Genomic DNA, 14,583 nt, shown 5'->3' on the forward strand with positions numbered 1-14,583 from the left:
CATTTCATCAAAAGGTTTTGTTATTTTTATCTTATTGGAAGAAACACAACCTGTGTACTTTCTTTTGCACATCAGTTTATAGGGAACTTTAACACTTAACGGTATTCATTATTTCCTCCAGGATTTTTAAGAAGAAGTGTACGGAAGGAAATCCCACTATCTCTTTGGTACAATTATTCAAGCATAGTGTCATTGTAAACATAACTGTCCTGAATTCTGTGTAGGCATCCACGAAAAATAAATGTAAATATATTTTAAACTCACTTAACTGTAAATAGAGAATCTCACCCAAGTGTCTACTGATATCAATTATATCAACACGAGTTGATAAAGTTACAAATATCCGAGACTTGCCGAGGATATTTTTACCTTTATCAACGAGTGTTGATATATTTGATATCAGAAGACACGAGGGTGAGATTCTATTTATCATCAAAAATCATTCTTCATTAGTTTTCAATGAAAAATGTACATCTGTCAACACTGTACTACCATTAGACTTGCAGTGCAGCGATGTCATAGCATTGTGACGTCATCAAGTTGATGACGTCATAACATTGTCAGGGCATTGTACAAAATCTACTGTCAAAACGATATCTCCTAGGAGATATCATATCATGTTACACAAGCGATATCTCCTGTGGAACACAGTTTTGGATGATAAACAATTATATTTGATCACAATTTCTCGAATGTTGAGTTAATGGTACTGCCAAACAGTGTGATTTAATGCTGTATAGGTGGACCAGGTCGTGTCAGTATCAAGACATCGGTGACAGTGCAGGGAGCTGTTCACTGTGCGACTCTGGTGTGCGGGGTCAAACTTCATTCATTATTAAAAAAAATCATCGAGGTTTCCCCCCTCTTCTTCTTCCGACTCGAGATTGTCATCTGTCGAGTATCTGTCCTCGGTAGGTTCCTCTTCGTCTAGTTTCAGATTCATGTCCAATACTGAAAAAGAAGAAATATAGGGATGTATGTCTCGATTGCATCTTGCACAACAAGACATGACGCTACTGGGCAGTTGGCCAGTTTCCAAAACTGGGCGTAGATTTTCGAAGCTCTCTTAGAGCTAAGATAGTTGTATGTTAATGTTAATGTATGGCACTTACGGCCATTTTAACACTAAGAGAGCTTCGAAAATCTAGGTCCAGAGGAACATGGGATCTTGACCTACCATACATCTGCAAATGTGGAATTCCTAATCCACCCTGGTTAAAGCGTTGGCTCGTCACGCCAAGGACCCGGGTTCGAATCCCCACATGGGTACAATGTGTGAAGCCCATTTCTGGTGTCCCCCGCCGTGATGTTGCTGGAATATTGCTAAAAGCGGCGTAAAACCAAAACTCAGTCAGTCAGTCAGTCCTAATCCACCCCCGAAATGATGATGATAATGCTGATGACGATGATGATGATGATTGAAGTGATGAGGATTAGGTCGACGACGATGACAAAACAACAGCAGGAAAAAACAACGACGACTAAGAGGAAGTCTGTTTAGAATTACATATTGAAGAGAGTGAAATGGAAACACTTCAAGAATTCGAAGGGTTCATACAGTTTCCAGAACAAATTGGTACAATCACGATGACAACATATGGTTGTCAAGATCATTTCACTCACAGCTGAGATATTTTAACGAGTCACAGACATTCGTGACCAACTCGTGTTCTTCCGGAACAAGCCGAATTCTTGCAGGTTACGGAAAGGGGCGAGTGGTGACGAATGTCGTGCCCCTCTGGAAGGATTTCATATTGGCGCATGAACATAAGAACTACTTTAAACAAGAACGATAACTCTATCCCTGTTTCATTCCAATGTTCCTAAAAATCACCGAAGCACATGTACATTATATTGCTAGGTTGTTGTTTTGGTATTTTTTTTACTTATTTATTTTAAAGAATTAAAACTCTTTGATACAACTAATATAAAAGAAGGAGAAAAATACATTTGTTAAAGACATATTCTAATGTAATTATTACCAGCTGTTCACCTTATATTTTTCAATTTTGTTATATTTTTTATTAGGGTTTAGTCATCAATAATGGGAATTGTTTTATTGAATATACCAAAAAAATTTCAGCTACATTAAATCCCAAAGCAGATACTCAAAAATGACTTTAAAATATTTCTCAAACTGAACATTCGTGCAACCTTGCTGTCACACCTCTGGTGGGATTTCAAATGAATTCGCTGAAAAAAAATATAAATGACAAAAAAAAACCTCAGACTAAAATATCCCGAATGCTATGAAATGTAAGCCCAATTTCAAAGATTAAGGTTGATTAGTTACATACAAATACGATATTATTGTTTTGAAACTCGTAGCGATTATAAATTACATTTCCTAAAATTGGTCGAAGCGCACGTACAATCTCCATAACAAGCCCGCAAGATCGTCAGAAATACACTCAGTTGGACCCATGAGAGCAGTTATGTCAACAAACGCACGTGCGAGTATTTGAATCTCTCACCATCAATCGCATGATTCTTATTAAAACGTCATAATAGGCATCAAAATCCTTTAAGCTACCTTCTTTGCACTTTAAATTTGACGATATATATTTTTCATGATTCTTTAAATGATTCTTTAAACAATGCCATAATGCCATAAACGATTTAAGTACTCGGGATTATTTTTATCAGAGCACCGCGCTCATGTACGCGCGTTCTGATTGGTTTGTCGTATTTTCGCACATAACAAGTATCAAGTGGGGGACGAGTCTTCTTGGAGGTTACGGAAAGGGGCGAGTGGTGACGAATGGAGTCACAGAGTGAATTATCAACACTGCGGCAAACGCCCATAAAAGCGTTTTTTATCCACATGGTTGAAAATAACCGAGTTAATATTTTCAATATGAGCACATGTGCACTTTTCACTATAGCCGTAGCTGATTGGTCGAAATATAAACCGCGTCACTACTCCGATATATATTCTTTACTCCTCCAAAGGAGAGTTACAAGGAAAATGTGTTTACAGTAACTGTTATTTACAAGTTAAGATGAGAATGCAAGTTTAATGGTAATCTTTCAGGAATGAATACAGGTTTGTAATGACAGTCTGAGCGTAGAGGTGTAGATCGCATGTTACTGGGGTGACAGGAGGTCTGCAGGACAACAGACATGCCGCCATCTCTATGTCTGGTTTGACGTGTAGTGCTACACTTAAGCTTACTTCTGACGGGATGACGTCAATGAGGGAGCACCACAGACTAACTCTCTGGCACAGGTAGCTGGGATAGTGACAGATTACATGAGTCAGGAAATCATTATAATGCTGTCCACAGTTTGGGCAATCACCATACACAGCTCCTGGACGCCAAATCGCACACATGTTGACAACAAAGTTTGCATCAAGCTTCAGCCATGGGTCGGACTTCGGCACATGTCATGCCATGTGGGTGGAGATCTCAGATTTTATCCACATAAAATGATGAAGGTCAGGGTAAGAGGAGATTCGATCTCGCCAGCTGCTCTCTTCTTTCTTCTTCACTGCAGTTTTGACGATATTTTTCCACTTCGATTGACTTGGGAATGTCCTTGCTTTCAGGAAAGAGTTCAGATAATTGGCTAATTTATATTTGTCCAGGATAGTGCATATGTCGGGCACATACCCCAACTTCAACTTGGTGTGGGTATGTCTGAGTAGCGATAGGCGGGTTATGAACAACTTCCTTGGGAGGAAATCTGCTTTTGAATTACATAACTGTACTAAGAAGAACAGCTTTCTAGTATCAATTGATGCCTCAGTGGAGTTCCAACCAGCAAGTGCGTTACAGATATCAGTCCGTGTGTTTCTTGGGAAGCCCTGAACAATTTTCAGACAGAATCTTTGAGCACGCTCGAGGGCAGAGACTTCTGCTTTGGAAAGCTCCGTCCACAGTTCACCCCCATACAAAGCTTTGGGTAAGCAGATTGTTCTTATTACTTTGAGGCTTGTCAGTTTGTTGAGTCCGTTTTGATGTACACCAGACTTTATAAGAGCCATTGTCGTACCTCTTAATTTACTACATGCTTTGAGAGTTCTGTTCCACGAGTTGAAACCAGCATCGAGTTGTATCCCCACGTGTGTAATTTCAGCACAGCGTGGCAGGGAATTTCCATAAAGCGTCACTTCAGAATCGTGGGCCTTTGTTTTGGTGAAGGTAAGTATTTTACTCTTAGTAGGAGAAAACGTAAATCTCCACTGAGAGCTGTATCTCTCACAATTGGACAGGAGATCCTGGAGGCCACCAATAAGAGGGCTGATTAAAGTGATGTCATCAGCCTGTGTTGGGGCAGTTACATTGACATCGAAGGCGACAGCTCCCTTCTTGCTTGCAGATAGATTTCTCAACAGTTCATCAATGTACACTAAGTAGAACTTGGCAGATAAAATACTGCCCTGACGAACCCCTCTATATAAAGGAAACCACTGTGATTGCACATGATTAATCAAGACACTACTTGTCATATCGATGTGGGCGTTATCTATTAGTCTCCACAGGGAGTCCTTGATTTTCAGCTTTTTCAACTTCAAAAGGAGGCCAGGATGGTAGACTGTATCGAACGCTTTAGAGCTGTCGAGGAATGCTACATGGACAGCATCAGATCTCTCAGTGTAGTGGACTGTAGTCTCCTGTACCATGATGTATGGATTGATGACATGCCTTTCTGGAAACCAAACTGTTCAGGACTTGGAAATGAACTTTCACACATTATCTGAGGCATTCGTTTGCCTATAACAAGTCCAAATAGTTTAAACACCACTGGCTGAAGTGTTATACCTCTGTATGAGTCGACTGCAGATCTCGACTTGTTCCACCTTTGAATATAGGTATTACAATGCCTCTCTTCCAGGAGTGAGGTATGTAGCCCGATTTCAGTACGAGATTAAACAGAACAGAGAGACAGCGTGATAAACTTTACCTCCATACTTCAGATGTTCATATGTGATACCATCTTCACCAGCAGCTTTGTTGTTTTTAAGAGTTTGACACAAATCATATACTTCTTGGGGCATTGTAAGCAGACCGTCAGCTGTAGGTTGTTGTCTGGACAACTCGACCCTAATGTCGGCCACTTGTTTGTCGATCTCGGCTTTAAAGTTTTCGTCATAGTGGTCTTCTGTAACATTACTATAGACATGTCTCAGGTGATCTGCCATTGTTATTCTTTAGCGTCGCGAATCAATCCGTTTTCAGTTTTGAGGCTTGATATTTGTCTTCTCTTACTCCCTCGACGAATAAGAGTCCAAAATAGTTTTTGATCTATATCACACAAGTTTGTTGTATTGGTCTGATTCGTATTCTGCTGCTGCTCGTCTCATTTCTTTCCTGAATTTGTCTTTAACGTGTTTGTACTTCTTGAAAGATTCATATTCCATACCTCTAGGTCGCCCATGTGCTATCCATTCACGTCGGAGATGTGACATTCTGTCATGTAGTTGTTTTACTACATCTTTCCAGAAAGGTTTAAGATGTTTCGAAAAACGTGTTTGGTGTAAACCGTTCTGCTGATGACTGTAAGCAATTGATAATACACAGGTAAAAGGATTCAATGTCTTCTGTACTACATCGATCATCTGGGGGCTTAACAGGCCACAGAATAGTTGAAACACAGTATGTATAGTCAGTTATCAGACCGTTCAGCTTCGCTTTGTCCCACGATGGTTTTGCACGTATTGTATTATCTGTTGCATAGGCAAGATCTATTTCAATTGAGCACATGACTGGGTGATGATCCGATACATTTAGAGGATTGTCATCTTTTACTTCACAGCTGATCACAAGTTCTGCCATATATTCCGGCATCAGAATATGATCTATAGCTGACTGAGGGTCTCCTTCATACGAGCAGAAGGTGTTCACAGGACCAAGGCATAGCATGCTCATATTGATGGCTACTAATTGTTTGTTAAACAACTTTTTTTATTTTCAGGACATAAATTCTGCCCAAAACTCACAGTGTTGGTCTGTTTTTTAATTATGATCAGCGTTTCATTGAGTGTTATATGTTTATCAGGTTTCAAGTTAGATTGCAATTCATCGGTCCGCCTTTGAGCCAAAGGGACTATATGACACCTCAAGGTTATACCGTCACATAAACGTTACAGGGAATGCCAGAGAACAATGAGACGACATTAGTGGTGTTCCGATTAATTGAAATAATCGGAGATCGGTCGCAGTGACCACAAACGATTTTGGAACTACTGTTTTAGTCTTTGAAACACTATCTATGGAACATATCTGTTAAATTCAAATTAACAAATGTGTTAAATTCTTAGAAAACTCACTTCACTAACTGAAAAGTCATGACTGAATATTTGTTGAAGACTCTGGGAAGTTTATGCTCATGATATATTAGTCATCACTTTAAAGTAGCAAGCTGCATCATGTTATACTTATCTGCAATAACAACCTGAATAGGAAAATCTGAGAAATGACGCTAACCAATTTTAAATGCCATGTACCATGCTCATTTTATGAAATCTGTAATGGTGACATAATTTGTGAATGCATTACTGAAAACAACGATGACATCAGGTGTCCGACTGTCCGTGAGAAGCTTTAGCATGTCCTGCCTTAGCAGTCGGACCCGCCCTGACACAGAAGAAAGACTGACCTACCTTCATTTCTGAAAAGGGCTCTGCCATCCATGCACTTTTCCCGCGCTTTACTAAGGTCTTGAACGTGCCAGGTGACAATTTTGGCAGGGTTGCTCAGACAGCCTACGACGAACTTCCCATCTTCACTTAGCGTCACTTCATCCAGCTGTTTATATAAAAGAGTAATATCCTTTAGACGTACAAACTGTGAACGTTCAAACCTAACGATTAGGTGTGCCCTCAGTATTGAGGTGTCATTTTGAGTAACAATGTCAAATGTCACTTCACCATCGGAAGGGTAACCGGGACTTGTAACTTAAGAGTTTTATTTTCTGAATACAGGGCTTTACATGCTGCTTAATTCCTGCTTATTTGGCACAATAAGTTCCAGAAATTCTCGGAAAAATGGGGGCATGGTGGGCGAGCTGGCTAAGGCGCCAGGCTAGTGATCCAGTGAGCTTGAGGTGCCGGGATCGAGCCCACCTGTGACCGGGTGTAAAAAACCTCGGAGTCAACTTTGCGTGCAGAATCCTTCAGTGTTGTCACAATCCCTAGTTAACAGAACATCACCCTGTTCTTAAGAGAACCCACGAATCCGTTGGTTGGTATATGACCAGATGATGGCTACATGAATACGTGCAAACACCTACTTGCGGGTACAGCAACGTGCAATAAAACTTGGACAAAGTACTGTGACTATGTGTCCCAGCCCACCCAGCTGTGAATGGGTACCTCGTAAGGATGGGAAAAGCCACATTAACTCGGTGCGCCTAGGAGATGAGATTGATAATACAATGTGCCATTTGAGGTTGACATCCAATGATCGAGGGAAAAACAAAGCGCCTTTGAGCAGATGATCTGGATATTGGCGCTATACAAATATATATGGATATAATATAATATAATATAATATAATATAATATAAAAAATCTGTGGTATGAATCATAATCGACGCATAGAAAGAAGAAATATTAATTCAGCCTTAGCATTTAGAATATTAAGAAAGCACACCCCTACAGCTACTGGGTAGTTGAATACACATGAGACTTTATATGTCAACTGTATTTGTTGTGAAGAAAATGAGGAATATAGAAATATGTGTGAGTTATGGTTTGTACACGAACTAAAGCAGCCTATAGCTGCGATACCAGCCGCACAGAGCCAGTAGGACTCCACGTCACCTCACATTGACAAAGGACGTTAAATTGGGCATCTTGCCACAATACACTACTATCAAGATGATGGAAATGTTCAAATGAGACTGTACCTGCTGATCTGAAGTAAATGTAGCCATGGGCGCCATCTTTGTTTTACTCCACACAGCGATGACCTGATCCTGGGAGTCCTCACCGTAGGTCAAGTAGGTGTCGCCCTGACTAGACGACAAACGAACCTCTCCACGATGAAAGGAGTTTTCAGCCAAAGTATGCCCTAGTGAATGTAAAAATGACGTATTGGCCTTTTGAAAATAAGTTTACATCAGAAAAGCAAACATGAAGACAGTCATCAATATCCCCCGCAATGGTAAAATACTCTTAATGAATGCGCAGAATTACCGGACAGCAAGCGATGTCGTCAGAACGCCGATAAGGTCAACCGTATGGCATAATGCAACGTTAGAATTTTATAGTCGTAATATGATGCATACCAGCATGTTTAGTCACGTAAACCACACAAAATAAGAGACGTTAGTTGCCGTGTTGTGGTCGATGTGCTTAGGTGCGCGGAATTACTGGACGGCATTGTATGTAAACTTGAGTGGTTCCACGGTTTAATGTACCTCAGTATTGTTCATACTGGAAATAGAGTGGTACTGTTGATTAACATGTATGTCATTAGGTGCTTGAAAACCCACAAAGTGGAATTAGAGTATTGAAAGGTTTTAAAGTTCTGCTCTGGAAGCAGGCATTTCTTATTCAGAAATCCAAAACTACCAAAAGACACCAGTTCACCACCAGACCTATCTATGTGCCAAGTTCGGTGAAGAAACACTGAACAGTTTTAGAGTTCTGCTCCAGAAAAGACGAATTTGTACGTACGGACGGACGGACGGACAGAGTCCAAAAGCGTTCGCGATGATAACAATATCGTATGAAAGTTTTCTTTCGATGCGAACAAGTGTTTGGTCTCAGCTCGATGGGCAATATTTAACATTGCAAGGTCGCCAATATTCAATTACACACATTTTAGTATTTTGGTTACCATGGTATGGACAGTCGTAGTGAACCCCACACTGGAATGGAACCGGGCAGCTATTATGAAACTCATTCGTCACTTTATACACAAACCCTTACAGTGTGGACCGGTTTTTCAAAACGTGTGGCTCTTTACCGAAAATGTCCTACTGAGTACCTGTCTGAATGTCGAACACATATGTAGCTCCGGCATTTGTCGCTGCAAGGAGCTTGTTCCCCGGAAGTACTGTAGTGTGTGAGAGCTCTATGTCCTCTCCCGCATCCCAGTAAATCTCTAGGTCACTGGAGGCTTGATCTGAGGAAGGAAACCGGTCAGTTAGCCAGTGAATGGAGTCTGAATGAAGTATTACAACGTCTATGAAATAATGATAATGTAATCAGCAATATTTAACCAAATATCGCGGAGGTCTATACATGGGCGCAACAATGCAGGTACTATAAATAAGGAGAGATCCCACAGTTGGTACCCTGTATGAGACTAAGAAAGCCACACAATAGACAAAAAGCTGATGACATGCATTTTCATGGCAAACACCTTGAATGTTATCTTGCTCATAGTCTTAAAATCAGCCATTTAGCTTGAATGTTGCCTAGGGTGGGGTTAAACAACAGTGACACCAGAAAACCCAATATGATTATAAATGCTCAGCGAGATGTATGAACTCTAGAGTGCATTTTAAAGCTCAATACGACCTCAAGATGTGTATTTATAAACCTACAATGCAACCAACGTCTAAACAATTTGCCTATTATTAGATCTACAGTTCATTCTCTAAAGCTCAAGGCCTGAAAATGTGCATTGTATACCTCTACTGTGGATGCAAAAACCTTGTTGAGAAGGATACAAATGCGTCTTCAATCAACGATACCGTTTTTAATATTCCATATTTTTGGCAATTCCGCAGTTTCCAGAACCAGCAACTTCCCGTCATTCGTGACGCCTGACACTCTCAGAAAATCGCAGATGTCTGGACTCTCGGGACAGATATCCTCTGGCTTGAGACAAAACAGACGGACTTGTTTCTCCAGATTGTAGACGATGCACGACCCATCCTCTGTAGCCACGGCCAACACTGTCTCAGTCTCATTAACCTGGAACCGAACGTTGTGAACATGTGTGCGGTGTGCACCGACTGGGGCAATAGGGAAGCCACAGGGGCGTGTCACGATTAGAAACAGCGGTAGAAAGACACATAGGTATATAGACCCTACCCTAGTACTATATAAAAGGAAAGGGATGTAACGACTTAACCACCCTCTCCTCAATCAAAGTAAGATTTCACGATGTAAACTATTTTAAGGCCCCGTCGAGGCCTACGGATCGAAAGCGAGAGGATTTCCCTACAAAATGAGCTATAAATGGTCACAATCGGATCATTATTTCAAAAGTTATACGCCACGACTCACCGAAAACAGCTACCTCCGCCATTGACATTTAAGTGACCAGAGCAGTAAATTGGTAGGAATAATTTTAGAGGTTAAATATTTATAAAATATAATTTCCTAAAAATGAATCAATATCGAATGCATTTTCACAACCTCTAAAATTATTCTTAACAATTTACTGTTCCGTACATCATCCAAAATAGAAGGAATATTGCAAAGTTCATATTTCGCGCCCATTAGCAAACAGCCAAAATCTTACAGTATATTATATTTTCCACCAAGCGGATGGCCCAATTCAGTTTCTGCGGATCTGCACAGGTCACTTGAATGTCAAGGCCATCTATGGCCGACAAGTGAGTATGATTGCCGATGGTTTTGGAGAAAATTCCTGCTTACTGTCGAGGAAATGATTTGTAGATGTTGCAATAAGTTTTCAGACCCATGGAATGCCGTTTGGGGAATATTTCTCGCGGACCTGGCTAGGAGAGGGGTACGAGTCTACTTTCAGGTTACGGAAAAGGACGAGTAGTTACGAATGGTAATTGAAACCAGTTCGGCAAACACCGACAACACCGCGTGCGGCAGTTTCCGATGTGCGGAGCAATGGTTTACATCCCATATATGGCAAGTGTTCCCTGTTTGGAAGCTCTTCACCTCGAAGTTTCAATTATCGATTTCAGGCAAGTCGTAAGGGATAATAAGTATTTTTATTGCACCATTGGGAAGCTGAAGTGAGTGGATCCTGCTGGATGTTCATTACATAAAAACTATCAGAACTTAAAATCCCCCACAAAAGCAATCCGTTCCATTACCGTAAGAAAATGTAGTCCATGGTATTAGATGTTTTCATTACTACTACAGACAAGCACACATTTGTTATTTAAATATGAACCAAAATATCTATATAAATCATTATAGTACACGGGGGCTTGTAACGCTAAAACTGCCATCAAGGTATGTACTGGCACTGACGGGGTCTTAGCACTATATAAAAGGAAAGGGATATAACGAGGTCAACACACCAAGTTCGTTTCAAGGCGAATTCAACAAAGCTCACTGTATTTATCCCATTTAAAGTTGTACACATTGCAAGCCAATAGATTTACCTAGACAATAAGACATACAGCACAAAAATCGAATCAGTATTTTGGGAGTATTCCGAGCCAAAATCCCTGCTCAGAATATGTAGTGGTAACTCACCCATTTTCTGGTTTATTTCACAGTGTACACAAACGACATGCACCAAAACATGTTGAACTGATGGCACCTGTCAATGTGCTACTTGCAATTCTTTCGGAGACACTTACATCTCACTGTCATAATGAGTTTACGTACCGTTATTCATCGCAAACAGAATTGTGTCGTGCTAGTTCGCCATTGACGACCTTGGCCTTAACCTGCCCCGACCCTGACCTCGTTACATCCATTCCTTTTATATAGTGACAAGACCTCGTCAGTGACAGTACATACCTTGATGGCAGTTTTTAGCGTTACAAGCCCCTGTGTTATAGTATACCTCCATCTCCAAATTACCCTTCCGCAGCACACACAACAGTAAATCATAATCCTCATAGATACTGGTATCGTGTCATCAGCGTGCTTTGAAATTCACGCCTTCTCCACCACACACAACAGTAAAACATAGCATTACTCGCCCGTGTAAAATACTGCAGTGTAATTTTTTACGACAATATTACACTAGTGTAATACCGCTAAATGACCCTAAACATCTACATAATTCACTATAGTGAAGGTGAGGTGAAATTGGGTTTAACGTCGCACTTAAGATTATTTCGCTCATATAACGACGTGCATGCGCGGGTATGGTTGCTTGTACTAGCCCCGACTTTTATAGTGCTAGCTCACTGAGATACCATACCGCAGTTAAGCATGAACACCCCACTCAGACACATCATACTGAGTCCGAGCCAACCAGTCCTTGTTGTACCCAATAATCATTATAGAGAAAAAAATTAGATTTTCGTGAAACGTTGAGCGTATCCTGCTCATACCGAACGATGAGGTTGTAAGTCTGTAAGACCATGAGGAATCACATTAAGATGCATCGTACCTGGAAGTTTGCTATGTTTTCTTTTTCACACGGAAGTTTCTCCTTCTTGTTGTGCTTAAGATCGTAGATGTTGATGCTGTCACCGCCACTGCTGACGGCCACAATACCTGCACGAGAGACAGCATCCATCAACGTAACATATTCTTCTTATCTTCCATTACAACAATTCTGCAGGGTACTGTTACTAGATTTAATCTCCAATGAAACATTATATACTTTACAACCACAGTCATTGTTTAGAATTATGGTTTAGGCAATGTAAGAAAGCTTTTGCTAACGCTGAAACTGGTTCATCTAAACCAGGGGTGGCGGGGTAGCCTAGTGGTTAAAGTGTTCGCTCGTCACGCCGAAGACCCGGGTTCGATTCCCCACATGGGAAATTTGTGAAACCCATTTCTGGTGTCCCCCGCCGTGATATTGCTGGTATATTGCTAAAAGCGGCGTAAAACTAACTTCACTCACTCACTCGTCTAAACCAGCAGCCGTCATGTGTTAATTATCACTCTATGGCTGTTCATACTCAGGTCTGTGCTTTCGCCTCGAATTTTCATACCCACGGAAAATTCCCCAAACACACACACACATACACATTTTCGTATCCGATTCAACACACACACACACACACATTTTCGTATCCGATTCCATTTGACCATCCGATTCCATTAGTTGCCCTTTACGACACGCATCAGTTGCCGAAGACCCGGATCTTTAGGTATAGTAGGATTGACATTTCTCATGTTCTACAGGGGCGGTGAGGTAGCCGAGTGGTTAAAACGTTTGCTCGTCGCGCCGAGGATCCGGGTTAGATTACCCACATGTGTACAATGTGTGAAGCCCATTTCTGGTGTCCCCCGCCTTGATATTGCTGGAATATTGCTAAATGTGGCGTAAAACAGACTCACTCACTCATGTTATACAGTTTCGCTGAAGATTCTACTGTTATGAAGTAAACAAAATTTATATAGTCGTTGTTGTTGCTAAAGCGACGTGTTGGTACAATTGTAACGTGATATCTTGCAATGAGTTATTACATGGCGCTCCAGGATAATACTACTCAAAGCGACAAATGCACAAATCGACCAGGTTATAACTTATCGTAGTTAGATATAATTATATTGATAATAAAAATAATAAGGGTACTTATATTGCGCAATACTCCATACCACAAAGGGGCATGCTCAAAGCGCGCACAAATGTTTAAAAACAAACACATCAAAAAGTCATATGAATCAGTATTGTAGTAAATATGAGCTTGGAGAGAGTTACTGTTTATATCGACTGAAAAGGTGTGTTTTGAGGTTACGCTTGAACACTTGAAGGGATGGAGCTGTACGTAATTTAAGTGGAAGTGAGTTTCCATAGTGCGGTTGCAACTGAAGCAAGATTACATACAGTTCTGATAAGGTTTGGTACAATGATATTAGTAAATCTCAAGTTTGAAATTGGTATACATAATTCTTACACTGGAATTCATCAAGACTTTTCTGCTCAAAACGGACCCGTGAAGATCCGGGGTAGAACAGGTCTTCAGCAACCAATGTGCTTGCCATAAAAGGCGACTATGCTTGTCGTAAGAGGCGACTAACGGGATCGGGTGGTCAGTTTCGTTGACTTGGTTGACACATGTCATCGGTTCCCAATTGTGCAGATCGATGCTCATGCTGTTGATCACTGGATTGTCTGGTCCAGACTCGATTATTTACAGACCGCCGCCATATAGCTGGGATATTCCTGAGTGCGGCGTAAAACTAAACTCACTCACTCACTCACTAACTTACTGCTCAAAACTAACACAGTACCATCATGTTTCTTGAGAATCCGGAATGACCTGGGCGAAAGGTCTTTGGTCGACAGGCCAAGGCGGGTCGCGGTCATATGTTCAAGGTCAAGGATGGACAGTTTACCCGACGGCCCTCGTACAATAGCTGTGACATTTCCAGGCTCCTCCTCGTATACCTCCATCTCCAAGTTACCCTTCTGCAGCACACATAACAGTAAAACATAACCCTCATCATAGGTACTGGTATCTCGTCTTCACCGCGGTATGAAACACACGCCTTCTACACACAACATCACCTGTGCCGTTTATCTGGTTTGGGGGAATCGAGGGTGGAGTAGCCTTGTGATTAAAGCATTTGTTCGTCACGCCGAAGTCGTGTCCCCAGCCGTGATATTGCTGGAATTTTGCTCAAAGCGCCGTAAAACCCAACTCAGTCACCCAATGAAGGAACGGAGGTTTGGAATGTTGGTTAAAACGTTTACTCGTCACGCTAAAGGTTCGGGTTCGATACCCCACATGGTAAGAATGTTTTAAGCTAAGTTTTGATGCCTCCCGCCGTGATATT

General features: G+C 41.2%; 1 protein-coding gene across 1 annotated transcript in view; it reads right to left on the reverse strand.

The window, feature by feature from the left end:
• Positions 1-658: 658 nt before the first annotated feature.
• The window catches only part of LOC124282238 (NACHT domain- and WD repeat-containing protein 1-like), a 37,991-nt gene continuing 24,066 nt past the window's right edge, over positions 659-14,583 (reverse strand). The window contains exons 17-23 of the mRNA XM_046718193.1: positions 14,038-14,215; positions 12,239-12,345; positions 9,651-9,873; positions 8,939-9,076; positions 7,854-8,017; positions 6,608-6,752; positions 659-951 (exon numbers count right to left, since the gene is read on the reverse strand). Coding sequence (XP_046574149.1) covers positions 836-951; positions 6,608-6,752; positions 7,854-8,017; positions 8,939-9,076; positions 9,651-9,873; positions 12,239-12,345; positions 14,038-14,215 — 1,071 coding nt within the window. The 3' untranslated portion in view covers positions 659-835. The remainder of the gene's footprint in view (positions 952-6,607; positions 6,753-7,853; positions 8,018-8,938; positions 9,077-9,650; positions 9,874-12,238; positions 12,346-14,037; positions 14,216-14,583) is intronic.

Source organism: Haliotis rubra, unplaced genomic scaffold, assembly GCF_003918875.1.
Source record: "Haliotis rubra isolate DU_JTF1 unplaced genomic scaffold, ASM391887v1 Scf296, whole genome shotgun sequence".
Lineage (NCBI taxonomy): Eukaryota > Metazoa > Mollusca > Gastropoda > Lepetellida > Haliotidae > Haliotis > Haliotis rubra.